At 43.2% G+C, this 16,837-nt stretch overlaps 1 protein-coding gene across 1 annotated transcript; it reads right to left on the bottom strand.

The window, feature by feature from the left end:
• Positions 1–6,714: 6,714 nt before the first annotated feature.
• On the bottom strand, positions 6,715–10,860 carry LOC131186664 (keratin-associated protein 5-1-like). Its single transcript, XM_058160491.1, has 2 exons — positions 10,815–10,860; positions 6,715–8,551 (listed from the first exon to the last, which is right to left on the bottom strand). The coding sequence occupies exon 2, from the start codon at positions 8,538–8,540 to the stop codon at positions 7,920–7,922; it is 621 nt and encodes a 206-aa protein (XP_058016474.1). The 5' UTR covers positions 8,541–8,551; positions 10,815–10,860; the 3' UTR covers positions 6,715–7,919.
• Between the last annotated feature and the right edge of the window lie 5,977 nt (positions 10,861–16,837).

The raw sequence follows: 16,837 nt of genomic DNA, 5'->3' as shown, positions 1-16,837 counted from the left end.
ACATTTTTTTGGGGATGCTGGTGGAAATCTTTAGGAGATTTTTTTCCCTCTCCATCAATGGAGGGTTTCAAAGTAGGTTGGACAACCATTTGACCGGGATAGTGTAAGGTCTTCTGCTCAAGCAAGGGGTTGGACTAGAAGACCTCCAAGGTCCCTTCCAACTCCTTTATCCTGTATTCTGAGCAACGGGTCAGACTAGAAGACCTCCAAGGTCCCTTCCAACTCCATTATTCTGTATTCTGAGCAAGGGGTCAGACTAGAAGACCTCCGAGGTCCCTTCCAGCCCTACGATTCTATGTTCTATGTTCTAAACTGTTGATTTTTTTAAAAAAAAATTAAGAAAATGCTTGCTTCAAACTTGTTATGTTTTAATCCTATATGACAGACAGCTGGGATTAAACTCAACACAAATATTCATTTACACACCAATAAAGGAGAATATTTGCAGCTCAGGGTTGACGTGAGGGATCCTTGGTGCTCTCTGAGCTGGGTGGTTTTCTTGCAGACGTTTCATGACCCAACTAGGTAACATCATCAGTGCTAGGGAGGAGAGGAGGAGGAGGAAGAGGAGGAGGAGGAGAAGAAGGAAAAGGTGGTGGAGGAGGAAGACTAGGAGGGTCCTTGGGGCTCTCTGAGCTTGGTGGTTTTCTTGCAGATGTTTCATGACCAAACTAGGTAACATCATCAGTAATAATAAAACGTCTACAAGGAAACAAGCAAGCTCAGAGAGCACCAAGGGCCCCTCATTCCTTTGTATGTTTTTTTACTCCCTGGGGTAGCCCACAACATCTTATAATTTAATTAAGGAGAAGGTGAGAATTTAATCTGAACGTTTGCCGAATGTAGCTAATTTATTCATTTAGCTAAGAACAGAGATAGGGTTCTTCCTTCTTTTGTCTCTGTTGTCTTTGCTAAAAATATATATATATATGCATCCATGGGTTTTTGGAATCCGGGCCAGCTGCGGTGAATAGATAAAGTATTCCTTGAAGATGATAAACGGCAAGATTCAGTCCGTGGGCTTAGAGCCAGTTGCAACTGGGCGTGAGGCCCAGCTCACGGGATATCTGGTGGTGTAGGAGGTTGGTGAGCAAACTGGAGGTTAGAAAACTTGGACGTGTTTCCATTCTTGCATCAGAATAATAATCAAAGGAATTCAGGAAGTCACACTGGAAGGAATCAATCTTATGGTTGTAAGTGGAAAAACTTACAATTTATTTATTTTATTTTATTTATTTATTTGTCAATCATATATAAGATAACAGGTAAAAGTATAAACATAATTTGGATACATGAAAAGAGTAAGTAAAAAAGGAATATTAGGACAGGGACGGTAGGCACGCTGGTGCTCTTATGCACGCCCCCTTACAGACCTCTTAGGAATGGGATGAGGTCAACAGTAGATAGTCTTTGGTTAAAGCTTTGGGGATTTTGGGAAGAGACCACAGAGTCAGGTAGTTTGGAGTTGTAACTCCAAACGGTCACTAAACGAAGAGTTGTGTAAGCCCAGGACTATCGGCAGCCCCAGCCTGTTTAGAGAGAAGCAGGTGAGCCGTAATTACATCGCAATCTAATGAATAAAGAAAAAAGCTGACATTTGAATGCAGATTTTTAATCTCATGAAATTCTGATTGGTTATAGCAAGTTTCACATGCCAGGATGATTAGATGACGATGATGATGTGAGCGTTAATTATAACCTAGTTAACTAAAGGGATGACAGGTAAATGTGTCACTTCTCCAAACATGTGGATAATCAAAGAATAATCGGGGAGAAATGCATGAATTATAATCATCATTGTGATAGCCATTGTCTATCCAGGATGAAGGCCTCTTCCATGTGTTTCCAACTGAGATAGTACAGATCACAGATCTACAAATTTGGCAGCTTTAAGACTTGTGGACTTTAACTCCCAGAATTTTAGGTCTCTTTCATGGATGCTTTCGATCAAGTGGGATCCATTCTACGACCGCCTTGGTCCACCTGCCCTCAGTTCTTCTTGCTGTGTGACCAACCTGTTTCCATTTCAATTCTTCTACTGTTTTCTACCTGCCTTCCATGGAGGACCCGTCTACTGCCCGAGTCAAAAAGAGGGCTGTGAAAGTATCTATGGACCCCTCGCATCCTGGACTTAAATTGTTCCAACTTCTATCCTCAAAATGACACTATAGAGCACTGCACACCAGAACAACTAGACACAAGGACAGTTTTTCCCCGCATGCCATCACTCTGCTAAACATTGAATTCCCACAACACTGTCATATAATTTACTCTGACTGTATTACTATTCTTCTTCTCTTCCTTCCTATTATCTATCTCCTTTTCTACTTATGACTATAACTTTGTTGCTTGTATCTTCAGTCCATCAGAATAGAGCTGGAAGGGACCTTGAAGGTCTTCTAGTCCAACCCTCCTGCTCAAGCAGGAGACCCTATATCGTTTCAGCAAGTGGCTGTCCAGACTCTTCTTAAAAACCTCCAGCGATGAAGCACCCCCAACTTCTGGAGGCAAGCTGTTCCGCTGGTTAATTTTTCTCACTGTTAGGAAGTTTCTCCTTAATTCCCAGTTGGTTTTCTCCTCGATTAGTTTCCATCCATCAAGATATCCATTTTGGAAACAGTAAAAAAATGATGTATGGTTGCATAAACTTAGCAAGCCATAGTTTAACATGGAGTTAAACCTGTCTGTTATGAAGATGAATATGCAGCCCATAAGGTAAAGGTAAAGGTTCCCCTCGCACATATGTGCTAGTCGTTCCCGACTCTAGGGGGCGGTGTTCATCTCCGTTTCAAAGCCAAAGAGCCAGCGCTGTCCGAAGACGTCTCCGTGGTCATGTGGACGGCATGACTCAATGCCAAAGGTGCACGGAACGCTGTTCCCTTCCCACCAAAGGTGGTCCCTATTTTTCTACTCGCATTTTTTATGAGCTTTTGAACTGCTAGGTTGGCAGAAGCTGGGACAAGTCATGGGAGCTCACCCGGTTATGTGGCACTCGGGATTCGAACCGCTGAACTGCCGACCTTTCGATCGACAAGCTCAAAGTCTTAACCATTGAGCCAACGCATCCCTATGCAGTCTATAAAAGTCACCAATTTGTTTTTTTCAAGATAATTCCATCCTGCCATCTTTATGATTGATATCGTCATACTTAATTACCCAGTATGATTTTTGTTGATTGCTTATTTAGTATCCTATGACTATCACCAAGTGTTGTATCTAATGAGTCACAATGGATGTGTTTTTGTGATGACTATGATTTATCACTTACGTCCTTGATGTACACTGAGAGCTTATGCACCGAAGACAAATTCCTTGTGTGTCCAATCGCACTTGGCCAATAAAGAATCCTATTCTATTCTCTTGATGGCATTCATATATTTTTGTGTGTTCTCTAATCCATAAGAGGGTCTATCTAGCTTGTATCTTTCCATGGCAGATTCCTTGTCCCGACAAAAAACCCTTTTTCTTAAGTTACTGTGAATTCTTCTCATTCACATCTGGCAAAGTCTTTCAAGGGAGAATTTACAGTTTCAGACCTTATCTGGCTTGGGGAGCTGCAAGACTGATATCTTCAAAACTTGGCAAGGAATCACGGAGAATCACGAACTGAACTAATTAAGCAAACTAACTCCTGCGAACTCCACTCCCCTGTCGCTCCTCTTTTATTCCCTCTGGAAGGGGCCATTCATTGTCCACCTGTGGCCTTACTCCCAAGTTGACCCTTGTTCTTTAGCTGTTCCCTTCTCCTGGCAACTCTGTGCATGCATGTAGACACTGGGAACAGCCTCCAGCTGTTCGTCTGCCTCACTGATATCCGACTCCGAAGGCAGCTGATCACTGTCAGACGGCCCTGGCCCCCTCTCTGCCTCTGACGCAGAGCACTCATCAGAGCCTTCCCCAGACTCCAGGACTGGCCCAGGTTCCTCCCCAACCTCCTCACTGTCCGAATCTGCTGCCAGCTCCGCTGGTCGTTGGCAGGCCACAACACTCTCAACTTTTGTATAGATTGTGAGGTCAGTGTATAAATATTTTGAATTCATTGTGAAAAATAGAACTACGGCTACTGGATTCTCCAGGACAAACATTTTATTATTCATAGTCATTAAATCAGGGTGCAAGTATTTCCAAGGCTGCAATTATTTAGGTGTGTACACATTGATTGCTTCGTGGAAGAAAAAAAAACTGCAGCTGAAAAAAAAATCAAAACGTTTGATTGCATTAAAACAAAACCTAAGAGCATATCTAAAGAAGATAAAGTGATTTTTGGTGATGGGAAATTAAGAGATTTTAATTAAATTAAGGGCTAATTTAGCATCCCACAACCTCCAAACAAGACCAGCCTGAGAAGTTGCAGAGAGTTGTAAGACGAACTAAGAATTGAAAAACCTCACCTAAGTTACTCTTTGAGTAGGTTTACTGCTACAGTCTTTAACAAAACATAATGGATGATCTTGAGCTATGGGAAATTTAGTAATAGTATATTTAGGCAACGTATGCAAAACTGCACAGTAGCCTACAATTATAGAGGTAGGAATTTGAACCCTAAATAGTTATGCAAAGTGTTGCACACTGTGTAAGTTACGCATCAGAAGTTCGATCCCTTTATGCATAGTTTGAGACGGATCACAGTTTAGAAGGGTGCCTAGTTGTTAACCTTAAACATTTGAAGCTTCGGTCTGAGAAAACTGTAGCGTGAATCATTTAATGAGAAGGATCAGATATAATTGCATTGTTTGGGGTGAGAAACTGTGACTATTTCTTTCCTTACACAGAAAGGTCTCTCAAAACCTTGCAAGACCATTTGGAGAGAGGAAGGAAGATCTTTCTTACCCCTCCAGAGATTGTGACAAAGTTCCTAGTCCTCAAGGAACTACCCTGTTTCCCTGAAAAATAAGACCCAACCGGAAAATAAGCCCTAGCTTGATTTTTTCAGGATATTGTAATATAAGCCTTATCCCAAAATAAGCCCCTGTTAAGATTGTCAGCCAGACGGATACATTTAGTACCGTATTTCCCCCCAAAATAAGACTTAACTAGAAAATAAGCCCTAATGCATCTTTTGGAGCAAAAATTAAAATATAAGGCCCAGACTTATTTTCAGGAAACCTGGTAGCATCCAAGGAAAATAATAGGGGGGATAATTCTCCACCACATAGAAATAGAGTGGTTTTCATTGCATTTAAACCAAGGTATAAATTTTTTTAAAAAAAGAATCAAACTGCAGAGTTTTATTGATATATTTTTATTTTTAGTGACTGTTCTGGGCTATGCCGAGACAGGAAATATCAGTTACTAGAAGTTATATTCTGAATAATAGACAATATTTGGGGCCATGTTATAATTTTTGCAGCCAGGAGAGGGCAGCCATATCCTATGAATAAACAGGGCACCTTATAATTTTTTAATTAGATTTTTGGTTTACCGTCCGTGTTCTTTCTATTGTTATTATTGATGATATACCTTTATGGTTAAAAATAAGGACCTTGGGTGTTTTCACAAAGCCCAAGTAGGACTTTATCTTCTCCCAGTTTTTGATGGTGTGAAGTATTGTTTATATGTCATTTTTTTTTAGTGCTGTTGTAACTTGGAAACAGTCGCTAAACAAATGTACTGTACTGTCCAAGTTGTGGAAAGTATGAGATAAAGGTAAAGGTTCCCCTCGCACATATGTGCTAGTCGTTCCCGACTCTAGGGGGCGGTACTCATCCCCATTTCAAAACCGAAGAGCTAGTGCTGTCCAAAGACGTCTCCGTGGTCATGTGGCTGGCATGACTCAACGCCAAAGGGTCCTTGAGTGGCTCAGACTGCTAAGACAGTCTGTTATTAACAACAGCTGCTTGCAATTACTGCAGGTTCAAGTCCCACCAGGCCCAAGGTTGACTCAGCCTTCCATCCTTTATAAGGTAGATAAAATGAGGACCCAGATTGTTGGGGGCAATAAGTTGACTTTGTATATAATATACAAATGGATGAAGACTATTGCTTGACATAGTGTAAACCGCCCTGAGTCTTCGGAGAAGGGCGGGATATAAATGCAAATAAAAAAAAAAAAGGCGCATGGAATGCTGTTCCCTTCCCACCAAAGGTGGTCCCTATTTTTTCTACTTGCATTTTTTACCTGCTTTCGAACTGCTAGGTTGGCAGAAGCTGGGACAAGTCACGGGAGCTCACCCCGTTACGCTGCCCTAGGGATTCGAACCGCTGAACTGCCGACCTTTCGATCAACAAGTTCAGCATCTTAGCCACTGAGCCAACCATCTTAAGTATGAAGGACCGAGCAATTAAGATACTAGACAAAATTGTGATGAACTCCCTCAAAGAAAAACAGAATGCAATGGTTCCCCTGCTTTTGCTGAATATTCTAGATTTGAAGAAATTAACCAAACAGGCTGGATGATGTTACAAACGGAACCCCCAAATGCACAAACTGAGGTTAGTCATAACTGACCAAATTCCTTAAGTAGCTTGAATGCAATAGATAGATACTATTTTGTGGATGTCTACCCACATGCGGCTAGTTCTAGTGTCCCCTGGTGGACAAACGGTGCATGACAGTAGACGTAGTTACAGCATGGAAATGTGTGGGTCTTTTTTTTTAAAAAAAAAATTGCTGGATCGTATCAGTTACTGAGAGTGAGTGGGCGGACACATGCATTCTCTTAAATAAATAAAAATAAATAAATAATCAAGCAAGCAAACAAATAAATTTCTCCTGGGAACAGTCCAGACTTCAGTTTTTTTAATGCATACATTTTATTAACTGTTTTATAAAGAGCATAAAAACTAACACAAACTCTCCAAACCATAAGAATGGGAATAGATTTTGGAGTTTGGTAGGTTTGGAAAGATGTATATTACACCCGGTAAGAAGAAAAATAAGTTTTCTTTTTACAAAAAAAAGAAGAAGAAGAAGAAAAAGAAGAAGAAGAAGGAGGAGGAGGAGGAGGAGGAGGAGGAGAAGGAGGAGGAGAAGGAGAAGGAGGAGGAGGAGGAGAAGGAGAAGGAGAAGGAGGAAGAGGAGGAGGAGGAAGAGGAGGAGGAGGAGGTGGAGAAGGAGAAGGAGGAGAAGGAAAAGGAGGAGAAGAAGGAGAAGAAGAAGAAGAAGAAGAAGAAATAAGGAACATCCAATTTTAGTTATGGCTTTGGATCCATTGGGTGGGTGGGTGGGCGGGCAGGTGAACAGCCTTGCAGGAATGTTGTTGGGTTCTAGGAACGGACTTGGGGTTGGAGTAAGCTCAATTCTGGAAAGGTTGGTAGCGAGAAGTGGGAGTGGGCTTATTCGTCTGTTGTCCCAGGGAGCAGAACCAGAACTAGTGAACCAAAACTACAAGGAGGAAAGTTCAGGCTAGATTTCAGAAAAAGTTTGTTGTCAACTCGCAATGCATCCTTGGCCTGCTCTTGAGTTGCCATAGGCTAGGGGGATGGGAAACCGACGAAGCACCACGGCAGCCAAAAACAGGAGCACATTCCAGACATCTCTCTCTCAAGGCTGTCTCCCAGGGTTACCCACAGTGGCTGGAGGGGAGTGATCTCTGCAACCCGCAAAATTGCTCTGTTGGAGAATGTGATTGATGACACACCCTGGGGGGGGGAGGGGGGGAAACAGGGTCATGATTGGTTCAGAGTTGGCTTCATCTGGAACATGACGACATGACGCTTCTAATAAATAACTGGATATTTTTTTTGAAGCGTGGCTCGAGGCTCATGATTTAATTAGGGCATCGGGTCGGAACCCTGACAGCTGTGACTTATGAGTTGTCAACCAGTACAACAGATTGCCACATGGTGAGATGTGATGAGATGCCCCTCATTGGAGGTCTTCAAACAGGGAATGGGGAATGGTGGTCCATCAAATAGGTTTTTATAGCTCCTGCCCTGAACAGAGAGTTGGACCGTGGTTCCTTCTCCAATTCTGCCATTCAACATCCACTCGATGTTCCTGCACATGGCTCAAAGCACACCCCTCTCCTCCTCCTCCCATATCCTGAAGGTAAACATGCTGGTTCAGCACATACTCCTGTTCCGCATCCTCCAGAAGATGTTATGCAAGGTTCTGCGCACACCCCTCTCCCGGAAGGTCTGCAACCTGGTTCGGCACACACTCCTCCAGATGTAGCACGTGGTTGAGCACAAGCCACGGTCCCTCCTCCTGTTCCACATCCCCCCAAAGAGCCACAACATGAGCCACAATCTGACCCCGCATGAGAATAGTGTCCCCCGGAACACCCATCGCAGGCATCACCGATTGGACGCCCCCAATAATCACGGGGTCCTCCCGAAGGGTTGTGTACACAGCTTCTAACCCTTGGGTTTCCTCCCGTCGTACAAGTGGATTGGCGGTAGCAGTAGCACCGGTAATTATGGCCACCTCTTCGGGGTACGTTGCTCCTGGGGTTGCAACACGTCACGCAGGCGGTGTTATCGACGTAGCGGAAGGGTTTACGGCGAGTATCTAACCAGGATCCTGCTGGGTCGTACCATGTAGAGTTCAGGTTGAAGTAGGCTTCTCGTCCAGAAGAATAGATTCTTTCTTCTGGCATGGTGGGTGGAACTGAAATATAGGACCAAAATACATTGAAATCAGAATGACCTCCCAAAATAGGATGGGTTGCACCTCAACCAGTGGTGGTATTCAGCCAGTTTTATCCAACTCGGACTAACCGGTAGTGGCTGCTGCGGGAGGCTGCACCCACCCGCCTGGACGTCATCACATCCCATTTTTGATGATCTGCGCATGCGTGGAAGTCCCTGTGCATGCACAGAGGTGGCCACAAAGCGCGCACACACACTCACATTTGCAAACCAGTAGCAAACCAGTACCACTCCTGGCCTCAACGATGCTTGTCCTGAAACTTGTGAATGTGATTTTCGAATGGAAAATTACCACAAACAAATTTCGATCATAAAAGCCTAGGTGCGTCCAGCCGATAGAGGAGAAAATAATTGATATAATAAGTCCCCAGGTCCAGATATTTATTAAATACGCCAAATTCCAGAATAATACTGAAACATTTGGAGAACTATTTGAGCATGCATATGTGTGTGTGTGTGTGTGTGTGTACACATTTTTTACTCATGCATTCACATAAACCTTCAGCTGAATTTTAATACAATTGTGTAATCTTTAAACCCTTTTAAAATGTTGTGGGCAGTAGACACTTAACGCCACATTTGGTATGCAAACCTAGCTTGCTTGCTGTTCCATCTCTGACTTTCAACCTGTCTAGGAATGGTCTTTCTTATAAGTTATGTCATCCTTCTTCTATAGCTGAACTCAATGGGTTGGATGTTACTATTCTCTAAAGCAGGAGTCACCAATCTTTCGGACCTCAGGGATCACTAATTTCATAATTTTAAATCCCGCGGACCACTAATATGATCTGCCTAATGACCGGCTGGGTGGGTGTGGTTAGGTGGTCATGTGACTGGGTGGGTGTGGCCAACTCAATGTCACTCAGGTCGAAGGGCACCTTTCCAGCCTCTACTCACCCGTCCCCTCCCAGCCACTCCTTGCCTCCCTGCTTGGGCTCCTTAGGGCCCCAACAGAAAGCCGTTGTTGGAGCTAAGCAGCCACCATGAGAAAGAGTTGGCAAAACAGTTGGTTCAGTTCAAATTGGAACTGACCAAGAAGGAAGCTCAGTAGAAGCATCTCACTGAGGACTAGGAGCATAGACTTTCCAAGCAGAAGGAAGACCTGAGGGAGTGCAAGGCCAGGTGTCAGCGCCTGGAGGCTCAGCGGGGTGAGATGGTCAGCCAGTTTCAGGCCATGATGCAGTCCCATTGGAACAGGGCCCTCCGGCTCTTCGCCACCAGCGGCCCTTCCCTCCAGTCTTCACCAGGAGGCCGAAGCAGACCCCGAGTTGGAATTTCTTCCCCCCTCCGACCCCCACAAAAAGACACCAAAGGGGGAGACTCTCTGCAGCAACACAAATGTTCATTGCACGTATCCATTCCAGGGGCTGTAGTTTGAGGACCCCTGATTTAGTGCAATATAAAAAAATGCAAATAATTTTTCTGTGGACCACCAACATTTTCTCATGGACCACCAGTTGGTGACTGCTGCTCTAAAGCAAGACAATACAAATTTTTTCTCTCATCTGTCATCACCTTCAGAGGGTTGAAAAGGGGATTCCATATTTAATAATAATAATAATAATAATAATAATAATAATAATAATAATAATAATAATAATAATAATAATAATATCAGAGTTGGAAGGGACCTTGGAGGTCTTCTAGTCCAACCCCCTGCCCAGGCAGGAAACCCTACGCCATTTCAGACAAATGGCTATCCAACATTTTCTTAAAAAATTTCCAGTGTTGGAGCATTCACAACTTCTGCAGGCAAGTTGTTCCTTTCTTGTCTTGTTCCATGGTCTTTCTCCCCGACGCTGTTTGTGGTCATCTATCGATTATAAGAAGACATTTTGGTGCCCTCCAAATATTTTGGACTACATGTCTATGGAGATTTTCAGTCATCCAGGTCCTGGTTGTCCCAAAGGTGCTTTTTCAAGCGGCAACTGGACTTTCTGGGTTTTCTTGGAAGACGTGTTGCTTCTCATCCCCGATGCTTCCTCAGCTCCGAAGACGCTTCTTGTATGAGAAGCGAGACGTCTTCCAAGAAAAACCTAGAAGGTCCAGTTGCCTCTTGAAAACGCACCTTTGGAGTTTTGGATTACAGTTCTCTCTACGTTCCACCGGGTGTGGGCAATTATAAGGAATCATGTGTATTGCTCCCAAAACATCTAGAGAACATCTAACCCGCTAGACAATCTACTCTGAAAACCAGATACAGGATGTAGAGACAGACTTACCTTATCAGTTGAAGGAGACCCGTGAGCTAAGCAAACATCAATGAATGAAGTACCTTAAGAAACAGAAGTTCTTTATATATGGTTTCAATATTCATGTATAGATGATACAACATCTTGGGAATGGTAGGTAAGTTCAAAGCCATGGAGCTGAGAGACGGCAGGCTTAAACACCTGATCCATTGCATAACTATGGTTCAATGGATTGAGATTCATGCAATTAGTTGTCACACCTGGATGGGTGAGGTAGATGACAAGGCATTTTCCCTCTCTCAGAAGATACATGACAGACTTCCAATGGGTCCATAAAAGGAAGATGATTGGACGACAGCTCAGAGGAATCAAGGAAGAAGCCAAGATCCATCAGCGCCCGCATTAGGATCAGTTGCGTGCCAGGTTCTTCTGCAAAATAATTTATGGTACCCCATGCATGGTGACAAGAGGGTTATTAATTGCAATTGTACAGAATGCAGATGATCATCTAAAAATGAGAGTCTGCTCTTGTGTGGGTTGCTAAAAAACACTCTACAACATTAGTTAACCTGCAAAAAATGAACTGTGCCAGTGTAACCCAGCGAAGGAACTTCAGTGGTGATATTTAGAATAGAATAACAGAGTTGGAAGGGACCTTGGAGGTCTTCTAGTCCAACCCCCTGCTCAGGCAGGAGACCCTAGACCATTTCAGAAAAATGGTTGTCCAATCTCTTCTTGAAAACTTCCAGTGTTGGAGCATTCACAAACTCTGGAGGCAAGTTGTTCCACTGATTAATTGTTCTAACTGTAAGAAAATTCCTCCTTAGTTCTAAGTTGCTTCTCTCCTTGATTAGTTGCCTCCCATTGCTTCTTGTCCTGCCTTCAGGCGCTTTGGAGAAGAGCTGGACTCCCTCTTCTTTGTGGCAGCTCCTGAGATATTGGAACACTGCCATCATGTCTCCCCTATTCCTTCTTTTCGTTAAACTAGACATACCCAGTTCCTGCAACCGTTCTTCATATGTTTTAGCCTCCAGTCCCCTCATCCTCTTTGTTGCTCTTCTCTGCACTCTTTCTAGAGTCTCCACATCTTTTTTACATCATGGTGACTAAAACTGGACTCCGTATTCCAAGTGTGGCCTTAGCAAGGCCTTGCAAAGTGGTATTAACACTTCACATGATCTTCACATATCCCTCTGTTTAGAATAGAATAGAATAGAATAGAATTTTTTATTGGCCAAGTGTGATTGGACACACAAGGAATTTGTCTTGGTGCATACACTCTCAGTGTACATAAAAGAAAAGATACGTTCATCAAGGTACAACATTTACAACACAATTGATGGTCAATATATCAATATAAATCATAAGGATTGCCAGCAACAAAGTTACAGTCATACAGTCATAAGTGGAAAGAGATTGGTGATGGGAATGATGAGAAGATTAATAGTAGTGCAGATTTAGTAAATAGTTTGACAGTGTTGAGGGAATTATTTGTTTAGCAAATAATTGGCCTTTGGGAGAAAACTGTTCTTGTGTCTAGTTTTTCTGGAGTGCAGTGCTCTGTAGCATCGTTTTGAGGGTAGGAGTTGAAACAGTTTATGTTCTGGGTGTGAGGGATCTGTAAATATTTTCCTAGCCCTCTTCTTGATTCGTGCAGTATACAGGTCCTCAATGGAAGGCATGCAGCCTACAACCGTGTTGGCTTTTTTGGCAGCTGCAGCACACAGCTGGCTCCTATTTAAATGGTTGTCCACTAGGGCTCCAAGTGGACAATCATTTAAATATGAGCCAGCCGTGTGCTGCAGCTGCCAAAAAAGCCAACACGGTTCTAGACTGCATTTGGCTATCAAAGGTACGACTTAGGGACTGAACAACAATCTTGCAAGATGTAATCATGGGCAGAACTTCAAAGTAGAATTTCGCAATCATGCAAATGATACTCCTCCCAAGCTACCTGGAACTAAACTCAAGATTGGTCTCATTTGGCACAAGCTAAACCTCTGGTGGAGTACCACACGTAGTTCCTAAATTGACTCCTGGACAACGTAAGATGATGATTTGTCTTCTGCTGGCTGGTGAGTCACTTGAAGGAGGACATACCAAGCATGTGGAAGAGCTGAGCCTTCAAGAAATTATCAGCTGGATAAGATGTAACCGTCATACGCTACTGACTGGGTAATGAATGGCTAGGAAGTTCTCAAGAACATGAGGGCATCAAAGCCATCTTCTATAAATGAAGTGTGCACTCTATCGCACGCCTGTGACCAGCTAGACTTAAAAGACAGAGACTGTTCATGCTTTAGTGTGTTGTCACCATGATATCAGGGTCATCCATATGAAAGTCCCTTGAGCATCTCTCGTTTCCCCTTAGAAATGAGACCATTCTCCTCTGCTTCTAAGGTTTTCGACTGAAGCCGGAATGATGCCATCAACACATAGGAAGGAGGAGATGGAAGGATTTGGAGGAATCTCAAGGTGACCAAGTTGGAGAAAGAAAAAAAAAAAAAATTTTAGGAAGTCACCAGAGAAATGCAAAAGAAGGATTTATGTAGTGTGAAATACCGTATTTTTCGGAGTATAAGACGCATTGGAGTATAAGACGCACCGGAGTATAAGGTCTTAGTTTTTGGGGAGGAAAATAGGGGGAAAAAAATTTCTGCCTACCAGGTATTCATCTGGCTAGTCCTTAGCCTGGTCAGCTTCAGCACATTAGTTCGCTCGCTGGTTTTGAGGTTGGGGCTGATTGGGGCTAAAAAAAACCCCAGCTTCTAAAGCACAGCTGATCGTCGGAGGGAGTTCCAGTGACTAAAGCAGGTGAAGCATGGAAGGGCTAAGAGAAGACAGAAGCTTTTCTGGGTAGTCGTTTTGGGCACCGCGCACCGCCTTTTCAGCCTCCAAATGTGCTGTGTTTTTGGGTGGCGATTGGTGGCGATGTGCTTTGGTGATCCCCGCAGCCTTGAAGAGCTCTCGAATGGAGTGTTTGAAGGCTGAAAACGCGACGCACGGAGCCCAAAAACTCAAGCTGTTGTCGCTGGCAATTCTGCAGCCGGGAAGAGGACGCGCGGAGGCCGAAGGGTAAGGGACGGCGGGTGAGCGGGGTTACATTCGGAATATAAAACACACCCACATTTTCAGCCTCTTTTAGGGGGTGGGGAAGTGCATCTTATACTCCGAAAAATACGGTCCACGGTCCACTGGTTTTGGTTCTGGGTCTGCTTTCCTAGTGGCGACTGAGACCGGATGTTGGTGGATGTGAATTGATTGCAGAACGTGTGTGTGTGTGTGTGTGTGTGTGTGTGTTTCTTCAGTTGGTTTGTGAGCTGAGTGGTTGAGGGATTTATTTTTTTCCATCAGGTGGATTGCCCATAATGTAGCCTTGATGGACATAGTGTCCGCTAAGCCTTATTTCTTAAATCAGTTTTGCATGTCACTAATTCACAAATAACGAGGAGCTATTAACAACCTTCGGAGTGAAGGAGGCAGTATCCTTCATTCTTTAGTAAAAGAACTTTTAAATGCAATTTTAAAGATTTAGTTTTTTAAATCATAAAAGCAAAAGACTAATTAGCAGGTGGAGTTTGGAAAGTTAAAAGTAGATGAAGGGTCCAAATGGGTTTGACATAAGATTTTGAAATTCAGTGTAAGAATCCTTCCCTATGGGAAAATGTTCTTGTTTTGAATTCTTTGAAAAACAACAACACCATAGGATGAAGCTTTTGAGGTTGGACACTAGAGGGAGCCAGAGGAAGCTAAAAAATTATAATTAAAGGAGAAGAACATTTAAATTTGTCTGACTAACACAGAATGAACCTCTTCTTATTTCATATAGACAGGCATGCCATGACACACATGAAAAAGGAATGATAGCGCATGGCACAATGGGCAAGTTTTGTCACTTGTGTTACCATGTGTCTTTCGCCCTCATCCTGCAAATTAATCTGGATTAATCACACTTGTCTTTGTTCTATCTTCTGTCCAAATCTCATGAGGACAGTCCTAGAAAACTTCACCCCATTGATAGGTCAGGAAACATAGATGTCTTTTGCGGAGAAGAAGAAGAAGAAGAAGAAGGAGGAGGAGGAGGAGGAGGAGGAGGAGGAGGAGGAGGAAGAGGAAGAGGAGGAGGGGAGGAGGAGAAGGAGGAGGAAGAAGAAGAAGAAGAAGAGGAAGAAAGGGAAAAGGAGGAGGAGGAAGAAGAATGGGAGGAAGAGGAGGAGGATGAGAAGAAAAAGAAGAAGGGGAGGAGGAGGAGGAGGGAGAAGAAGAAGAAGAAAAGAAAGAATTCTAGAAGTGATGAACGCTTTAATAAGTTTTATTGTGTTACATACATATTTTTAACGTACACATTTGATAAATAGTCAAAATGTCCAGGATAAATAATTACAAGCGTATCAGCTAGTAAATAAATAACAAGACAACCTTTGGAGCTAGATTGTGATGTTCATATTAGAATAGAATAGAATAGAATAGAATTTTTATTGGCCAAGTGTGATTGGACACACAAGGAATTTGTCTTGGTGCAGATGCTCTCAGTGTACATAAAAGAAAAGATACGTTCATCAAGGTACAACATTTACAACACAATTGATGGTCAATATATCAATATAAATCATAAGGATTGCCAGCAACAAAGTTACAGTCATACAGTCATAAGTGGAAAGAGATTGGAGATGGGAACGATGAGAAGATTAATAGTAGTGCAGATTTAGATATTCAGCACAAGTCATCGGCTACTTCTTCAGAAGATGGGGGGGCGCTTTGCAAACCTGTTTGATCTGATAGATCTCAGGCTGTGGTGTCTGCACTGGTGAACAATATTTTTGTTGAGGTGAATAGCACAGCTGGGGTGATAGACAACATTCACGTTGATGTGGATAGCGTGGTCGGGGTGATGGACAATATTTCTGTTGAGGTGAATAGCATGGCTGGGGCGGTGGGCAGTAGGACTGGAGTGGTGGACAATATTTTTGTTGAGGTGGATAGCCCGGTTGGGGTGGTGGACAATATTTTTGCTGAGGTAGATAGCACCGCTGAACAGGCTGAGAGTACTTCTGTACTGGAGGACGACAACAGGATTGGGCAGGTAGACGGCACTTCTGCACCGGAGGAGAAGACCACGGGGCAGGCGGATGACTCTTCCGTCCAGGAGGAGAACAGTATTTGACAGATGGACGGTACTTCTGTACTGGCGGGCAATACCGTTGAACAGGGGGACAGTAGTCTTGAACCGGAGAATAATAGTTCTGTTGAGCTGGGCAGCCCTTTGTAGCTGGAGGAAAATATTTTGGCCTTGGGGGATAACATCTGTGGACAGGAGGGCAGCGTGAAGGTGGAGATCTCATATAACTACTGTAGGAATCTTTGCCGTTTCCATATCCGGTGGTGTACATCTTTGGAGATCTTGGATTAGACCTGTGAAAAATATGTATGCCAGGAACACAAGGATGGAAGTATTTTAGATTTTTAAAAAAACCACAATTGATGAATGAAATTAGCGATGGACTAGAACATTTTTTTTGGGTCGCTCTTTTCCAGAGCATTTTCTGTGAAGAACACGTCTCAACTATACTTGAGAGTTAGTTAAAGAGGCGCTGAAATCATGACTTGGTGATGCAACGCATTTTTTTTAAAATTTACTTTTATATCCCGCCCTTCTCCGAAGACTCAGGGCGGCTTACAATTTATAAGGCAATAGTCTCATTCTATTTGTATATTTTTACAAAGTCAACTTATTGCCCCCCCAACAATCTGGGTCCTCATTTTACCTACCTTATAAAGGATGGAAGGCTGAGTCAATCTTGGACCTGGTGGGACTAGAACCTGCAGTAATTGCAGGCTGCTGTGTTTTAATAACAGGCTTCTTACCAGCCTGAGCTACCACGGCCCCTACCATGGCACAGTAAGGCATTAAGCCTTACTGTGCTAAGAACGAAAGGACAAAAGGATGAAAGAATGAGAGAACGAGAGAACGAGAGAACAAGAGAACAAGAGAACAAAAGAATGAAGGGAGGGAGAGAGGGAAGGAAAAAAGGAAGGAAGGAAAAAGAAAGGAA

Source organism: Ahaetulla prasina, chromosome 17, assembly GCF_028640845.1.
Source record: "Ahaetulla prasina isolate Xishuangbanna chromosome 17, ASM2864084v1, whole genome shotgun sequence".
Classification (NCBI taxonomy): Eukaryota; Metazoa; Chordata; class Lepidosauria; order Squamata; family Colubridae; genus Ahaetulla; species Ahaetulla prasina.
Note: the sequence above shows the minus strand (reverse complement) of the source record. Positions and strands in the feature narration are given on the sequence as shown.